Here is a 7,640-nt window from a genome sequence, read left to right as displayed (position 1 = left end):
CCTCCCCCCTGACCCCATTCATCAGTCTGGTTGGCTAGCTCTCCTGAGCGCCCTTCTATGCCTTGGCAAGGTCCCGGCGGGCCTTCCTCCTGTACCCGTAGACAGCTGCCGCCAGCAGCGTCCCCAGGAGCAAGGCAGAGCCCACCACCAGGCAGGTGACCACCACCCCCGTCTGGGTGCGCGTCAAGCCCCAGATGCCCCCCTCGGCCGGCGCAACGCCTGGGGTGAGCACCCTGGGGGCAGCCGTGGAAAACTCCTGCTCTGCCTCTGCGCTGCCACCTTCGTGGTCCAGGGGCGGCTGGGCACGCGTGGGCATCACGGTCTCTGGGCTCGTGTCCTGGTCAGGGACCTCCGCCTGGCCGGAGGTGGACATCGTGGGCCCCTCGGTGGCCTCGGGGCTCTGTGCCGGACCGAAGTGCTCCTCCTCCAGTTCGGCAATGGGCTGCCCCTGCAAGGGGGGAGGCCAGGTGCAGACAGGGCGGCTGCCCCCCAGGCGGGCGCTGTTCTCCCTCAGCCAGCGCCCGAGGGCCAGCAGGGCTTCGTCGCAGCGCCAGGGGTTGTCGTGCATCTTGACCTCCCTCAGGAGGGGCAGCTGCTCGAAGATGCCCGCCGGGAGGCTATCCAGGGAGTTGTTCTGCAGCTGGAGGTTCACCAGGTGTGGTGTGGTGTGGAAGAGGCGCTCTGGCAGGGAGACGAGCCGGTTGTTCTGCAGGGAGATGTTCTGCAGCTTGCCCAGACCCCGGAACGTCTCCCCGTCGAGGGTGCGGAGCTGGTTGGTGTGCAGGGAGACCTCCAGCAGCTCCCCCAGCCCCTCAAAGGCCAGCGGGGAGATGGAGCGCAGCCGGTTCCTGCTCAGCACCAGCAGCTGCAGCTCCGTCAGGTTGGCAAAGACCCCGGCGGGCAGCTGGGCCAGCTGGTTGTCGTAGAGCCACAGCTCCTTCAGCCGCGGCATGGGGCCAAAAGTGGCCGGCAGGAGCTCCCGGAGCGCGTTGCCGAAGAGCGAGAGGCGGGAGAGCTCAGGGAGCTCCAGGAGCAGCCCCCGCGGGAGGGTCTCCAGGCGGTTGTTGGACAGGTGGAGCTTCTGCAGCCGGCGGTTGGCCGAGAGGAGCCCGTCGGGCAGGCGCCGGATGCGGTTCTGGTGCAAGCCCAGCTCCTGCAGGTCCGGGAGGGCGGCGAAGGCGCGGGGGGGCACCTCGGCCAGCTGGTTCTCATAGAGGCGCAGCACCTGCAGGCGGCCCAGGTGGGCGAAGAGGGCGGGCGGGAGGCGGGAGAGGCGGTTCTTGGCCAGGTTGAGCTTGAGGAGGGAGGGCAGGTGGTCAAAGGCCCCCGGAGGGACGGACGCCAGGCTGTTGCCGTGCAGCTGGAGTTCCTTGAGGGTGCCCAGGCGGCTGAAGAGCGCCGGGTGCAGGCGCAGGAGCTGGTTGCCCGAGAGCAGCAGCGACTCCAGTTTGTCGAGGCTGCGGAAGACGCCGGCGGGCAGCTCCTGGAGGCGGTTGCTGGAGAGGCTCAGGTAGCGGAGGGAGAGCAGGCCCCGGAAGGTGTCCGGGTTCAGGCGCGCCAGGCTGTTCTTCTCCATCCGCAGGGCGATGAGCAGAGAGGCGTTGCCAAAGGCCCCCGCCCCCAGTTCCGTCAGCTGGGTGCCGATCACCTGCAGGCTCATGGCGTTGGCGGGCAGGGGGCCGGGCATGGCCGAGATGTGGGGTCCCGAGCACTCCACCTGCGCCGTCCGGGAGCAGGCACACTCCTCGGGGCACTGAGCCCACGCCAGGGCCAGCGCCAGGCAGCCCGCCAGCAGCAGAAGAGGGGCACGGCCTCTGGGATCCATGGGGCCTGTGGGCAAAAGACAGGTCAGGCGTTAAGAGCAGAAGGACGTTAGCCAGGGGTGCCCAAACTTTTTTCAAAGAGGGCCAGATTTGAAGAAGTGAACATGCACGAGGGCCAACCTTTCTTCCTGATATTATTTATTATGATATTATTTGAGCAGTCAAAATACAACATTCATTGTTTTCCTAGAGTGACCATGCAAGGGGATGTTGGTCCAGCCAGTCGAAACTTCCTGTTCCTCCTGGCTAGAGCATCCTTCGTTTGCATGTGATAGAAGGTGGGCATGACCTTACCTGTCCAGGTAACAAAAGAACGAGTCACGCAGCACTCTCTCTCTTTTTGACTTCCTTCTTTGTAGGACCAGCTTTTTAGCTAGGGACTGCTATGCTTTCAGATAGCAGAAGCACTGGGATTATTCCCCCAAATGGGGTAGATCCACATGTACATATTTCTAACTAAGTCTGCCTTCAGGAATCCAACTGTGAACTGATGTGAGTAAACTTCTTTTATTGACTTTGAATAAGGTTGTGGCCTCTTTGTTCTTTTAAGAGGGATTCAAGGGAAGTTACCAGGAACGTACAATTCAATCTGAGACAGACTGAATTGTATAATAGTGAGAGGCTCACATGAGCCTGCAACCAGCTATCTGCTGCGCGTGTAAGGAGGGGAATGTAAACTCTGCTACATAAAGGATTTTGCTGGCGCAAGTTAGGAAGGATATGAATGAACAATATCTCCTCTCCTGCCACCCTGGACATTGCCACAAATGATCCACCAGGAAGTCCGGCGGAGCTCAGCGCTTCCAAGATGAGAAAATTACGAGGCTGCCTCCCTTGGTTGGGCCTGAATGTGCTCCTCATCAGCGCCTGAGGCCAAAATGTTCCCCAGAGTGTCTGGCGCACTTGAGGGCTCGGAGCGGAATAATATTCGCTGGTGAGGCTCCTGGCTGGAAACTCTGAGGGAGGCTGGTGGTCAGAGAAAGCTTTGTGGCTGCAGTAATTGCACACAGCCAAGGCATGCTCTGGAGGCGGCACTGAGCGCTGAGTCTTGGCAAGCGCATGGGCTGCAGCTCTGCCTTCAGGGCCCAGGAGCTCATCTTCGCTGGCCAGGAGTAGCGCATGATGCCCGGGAGACCCCATCACAGGAGCACCAGCCGTAGCCAGCCAGGTCCAGGCCTGCAGGAGAGAGCTGGGAAGGGCAGGGTAAACGTGGTGTATGGTTCTGGTTGCCTCACCTCAAAAAGGATATCGCAAACACGGGGAAGGTTCAGAAAAGAGCAGCCAAAATGATCAAGGGGGTGAAGCCCCTGTGAAAAAAGATTGCAGCCCCTGGGACTTTTAAAAAAGAAAAGATGGAAAGGAGAGTTTTCCTCAATGCTAGAATTCATGGGCAGCCAAGGAAGTTGAATGTTGGAAGATTTCAGGATAAAAGGAAGGGCTCCCTCACACAGCGCCTAGTTAACCTCTGGAACTCCCTGCTGCAGGATGCAGTGGTGCCTGCAAACCTAGATGGCTTTAAAAAAGGATTAGAGAAATTCATGGAGGAGGAAGAGGAGGCTGCCAAGGGCTCCCAGCCAGGACGGCTCTGCTCTGCCTCCACGGTCAGAGGCAGCGATGCTTCTGAATCCCAGTTGCTGGAAACCTCAGGAGGGGAGAGGGTTGCTCTTGTCTTCAAATCCCACTTGCAGGCCTTCCACTGAGGCACCCTACTCTGCAATTCTGCGAAGGGCTCTCATGCTGGGGGGGCAGCAGCAGCACTTTTCTCCTTGCAACAGACCATTTCAAGGCAGCCACTCGTCAGAAGGAAGGGCTGCAAACTCAGCCAGGCCAGAGCCAAGAGTTTTATGTGGCCACCTGCCAGCTTGGAAAGTAAAGCGTGCAGGATCCTCTTGGGCTGGCAGACAGCCTGGCGGGTGCAGCTGGTGCCACAGGAGGCATTGCAGCGGGTGGGGCTGCTGCCTGCTGGTGTGGCCCCCACCCCACTTGCAGGCGCCTGTGGCCCCAGCCTTTTCTCTCTGCCGTGGGGCAGCTCAGCTTACCAGGCGGGGCAGCTGCAGTTTCCCCACAGGGGCTGCAGCGCCAAGGACCCCCCCTCCCTTCCTCTTCTGGACCGACAGTGTGGGGCAGTGTATCTCCAACTTGAGTCCCCAGCTGTTGCTGGACTACAACCCCCATCATTCCTGACCACTAGCTAGGGATGATGGGAGTTGTAGTCCAACATTTGGAGACCCAAGTTGGAGAGTGAATGGAGGGGCATCTTGACCTGGAAGTGCCTTTTCTGGACTGTTGTGCCCCCCCCCCCCGCACCTTGAAGTGCTTTCCAAGTGGTTAGAGAGGCATATGAATGGGAGAACCACCTGTTCCCCCAATGGACACCCATTCCTGCATGGCAAGGGGTTGGACTAGATGGCCCTTGGGGTCCCTTCCAACTCTCCCATTCTAGGATTCTCTGCCCCAAAGTGGAGCCCACAAGCAGGATCCGAGCCCAAGAGCTTCCAGCAGCTGCTATTCAGAAGCAGGAGCCTGGCCCTTGTGGCTGGCAGCCAAGGCTAGCCTTCTCCTCCGCCATGGATCACAGCTGGAAGGCCCTCCAGGGTCATCTAGTCCAACCCCCTGCAATGCAACCCCGGGAACTTGTCTCATCCTCTTTTAAAACCACCTCGGTTGAACTCCCTCCCTGCCTCCTGTGGGAGGGAGTTCCACGGTTTAACTCTGTGCTTCCTTCTATCTATCCTGAATCTTCCAGCTTCCAGGGGTGCCCAGCAGTTTCTCGTGTTATGAGGGTCAGAGAAAAACTTCTCTCTATCCGCTTCCTCCTTGTCAGGCAACGTTTTACAAACTTCCACGGCGATAGCTCAGTTGGTGGAGCTTGGGGCTCTTAATCTCAGGGTCGTGGGTTCGAGATTCCTGCATCGCAGGGGGTTGGACTAGATGACCCTGGTGGGCCCTTCGAGCTCTACGATTCCATAATTCTGTTCCCTCCTCTTTCGCTCGCCTTTCCTGCAAACTAAACACCTCCAACCGCTGCCCCCTTTCTTCCTGGGGTAGTTGCTCCATCCCCACTGCCCTCGTTTCTGAACCTCTTCCAACTCCACGGCATCCTGCCCGGGTGGGATCCTGCACGTCGCCCACGCCGCCTCTGAGCTCCCCAGAGCGAGGAGAAGGGGGCGGAAATGGGGGGCACTTGCTGCTGCCGACTTCTCCGCTGCTCCTCTGCCAGAGCAAACAGTGGCTTCAGGAGGAAGGAATCTCTGCAGAGTCAGCCCCCCCGCCCCGCCCCCCCGCCACCGCAGGCTCCCTTTTCCTGGCACATCTGGAAACGGTTTTCCCTGCAGAACAGCCTTGTTTACAGAGAAAGGGCTTGCAAAGCGAGCCGAGCCCTCCCCGGGGAGGAAAACTTCAAAAGGCAGCGGCTCTCCCTTGGGAAGGGGGCCTCGGAGCATCCCAGACACGGGAGAAGCAGCGCCGCAGACAGGAATTTCGCAGCTTGTCCAGCCCGAGGGCGCCTCCGAGTATTCAGACACGCGGCTGCAGCCGCCTAGAGTCCCGCGGATATTCCCGGTCCTTTCGCTTCTCTTTGCGCCCCTTCCATTTGCCAGGTGCAGAGTGGAATCGCAGAGCGGGTAGGGGACCCCAGGGGTCATCCAGTCCAACCCCCTGCGATGCAGGAGTCGCAGCTACAGAATCCAATAGGTTCCATCTCGGGACAGTCCCCTTCCCCGCGGGGGCTGAGGAGGCAGCAGCTCCCCTGACGGAGGGGAGGCGACACTTACCTGCTGGAGGAGGAGGGCGGAGTCCGGCGGTGGTTCCTCAGGCGGCTGCGGAGGCTGAGCAGGATGCGCTCCCGGTCCCGGGCTGGGGCTGCTTCTCCGGCTCTCCGGCGCTCTCCTCCCTGTATTTAAACTCCCCAAACCAATGAATCAGCAAAGGGGGAAGCGTCACAGGTTCCTGAATTCGCTTTTCTGGAACAGAAAGAGAAGGACGGAGGGAGGGAGGGAGGAGAGTGGGCGTTTGGGGGCTGGCTGGGTGGGAGCGACTGAGGAGGGGGCTGCCGCCTCCCTGAGCCCCACACCCCGCCTGCTGGGCTCCGGGACGCCGTCCTTGATCTCCTCCCCCCCCCCCCCGAGGGCCGCCTTCGCTTAAGAGCAAAGAGGGATGAAGTCGAGGGACCAGCTCAAGCCCAGCTCTGGGAGAGAGAGAGAGAGAGAGAGGAGGCGGCGAGGGGCCACGGGCCTGATCCTAGCAGACCTTCCCCACCCAGCTGAAATGGGCAGCGCAGGCCTGACCACAGGCCACCCTCAAAGACAGAAGGACGGACAAAGAGGCTGCTGCTGGATCAGGCCCAGCATCCACCCCAGTCCAGCATCCTGTTCTCCCAGAGGCCTCAATGGGAAACCCATAAACAGGATTCAGGCAGAAGAGCAGCCCTCCTCTCCCGCGGTCTCAGAAGCTTCGCTGCCTCCAGCTGAGGAGACAAGCGCAGCCATTGGGACTGGGGGCCCCAGAGAGCCTTTAACCTCCCATGAATTTGCCCAATCCTCTTTTCAAGCCATCTAGGTTAGTGGCCCCCCCTGCCTCTGGTGGGAGGGAGTTCCATAGGTTAACTAAGTCCTGCATGGAAAAGTCCTTTCTCCTTCTCCTCCTCCTCCTCCTCCTCCTTCTCCTCCTCCTCCTCCTCCTCCTCTTCTTCTTCTTCTTCTTCTTCTTCTTCTTCTTCTTCTTCTTCTAGTTTTCTCTTCTTCTTCTTCTTCTTCTTCTTCTTCTTCTTCTTCTTCTAGTTTATATACCGCTCTATACCTGCAGGTCTCATAATAAAATCAGAATATAAAACCACAAAATACATAATCAAAATAAAAACAACAACCCAATAACACCCCTCCCCCCCTTCTCAATCTTCCACCCTTCATTGGATGTGCATGAGTTTGAGTGTTGATTTGCTCTTCTGAGGGTGACTTTGTACCCGTAGCCACACGCAGGACTTGTGTGGCTGTTGATGTAGTTATTAACAACAGCAACAACAACAACTCCCCCCATAGCGTCCAAGGAATGGTGGTCCTCTGGGAAGGGGCTGGAAGTGTGTCTGTGAGCAGAAGTTTGGAAGCAGGTGAACAGGTGAAACGTTCAGATCAGGGGTCAGCAACCTTTTTCAGCTGGGGGCCAGTCCACCATCCCTCAGACCTTGTGGGGGGCCAGACTATATTTTGAAAAAACACACGAACATATTCCTATGCCCCACAAATAACCCAGAGATGCATTTTAAATAAAAGGGCATATTCTACTCATTTAAAAATGCACTGATTCCTGGACCGACCGTGGGCCAGATTGAGAAGGCGATTGGGCCAGATCCGGCCCCCGGGCCTTAGGTTGCCTCCCCCTGGTGTAGATCATGAAAGAGCCAAAGGAGTAGCAGCCCTAAGCAAGATCTGTCCTGTTCTGGTCTTGCTGTCCCATTGCAGGAGGCTGGACTTCCTGCATTGCAAGGGGTTCACTGGACTAGATGGCAATTCTATGATTCTGTGAGAAGGATATTGTGAAGCTGGAAAAGGTGTAGAAAGGGTTACAATGAAAGAGAATACACACACACACACACACACACACACACACTTAAAATATAGATAAGGGCAACAACACAGCACTATTTTAAAGCCATTTGCGTTAAAAAAAACCCAAAACCCTTCCGCTCCCCAAAGGCCTGTTGGAACAAGAAACTATTATGGTGTCGGCAGAAGGACAGCAAGCCCTTCCGTCAGATGTCAAGGAAAGAAACAGCTCTCTGACTTTTAGAAGACATCTGAAGGCAGCCCTGTTTAGGGAAGT

At 58.0% G+C, this 7,640-nt stretch overlaps 1 protein-coding gene across 1 annotated transcript; it reads right to left on the bottom strand.

Annotated features, from left to right (window-relative positions):
- On the bottom strand, positions 1–5,827 carry LRRC15 (leucine rich repeat containing 15). Its single transcript, XM_081006124.1, has 2 exons — positions 5,597–5,827; positions 1–1,830 (listed from the first exon to the last, which is right to left on the bottom strand). The coding sequence occupies exon 2, from the start codon at positions 1,823–1,825 to the stop codon at positions 56–58; it is 1,770 nt and encodes a 589-aa protein (XP_080862250.1). The 5' UTR covers positions 1,826–1,830; positions 5,597–5,827; the 3' UTR covers positions 1–55.
- Positions 5,828–7,640: the final 1,813 nt, after the last annotated feature.

Source organism: Podarcis pityusensis, assembly GCF_964106645.2.
Source record: "Podarcis pityusensis genome assembly, chromosome: 5".
Classification (NCBI taxonomy): Eukaryota; Metazoa; Chordata; class Lepidosauria; order Squamata; family Lacertidae; genus Podarcis; species Podarcis pityusensis.
The sequence above is the reverse complement of the archived record's forward strand: the minus strand, read 5'-3'. Positions and strand labels throughout refer to the sequence as shown.

Bases quoted from the DNA above. Each gene is read 5' to 3' on its own strand.
- LRRC15 (XM_081006124.1), bottom strand. From the start codon at position 1,825: ATGGATCCCAGAGGCCGTGCCCCTCTTCTGCTGCTGGCGGGCTGCCTG.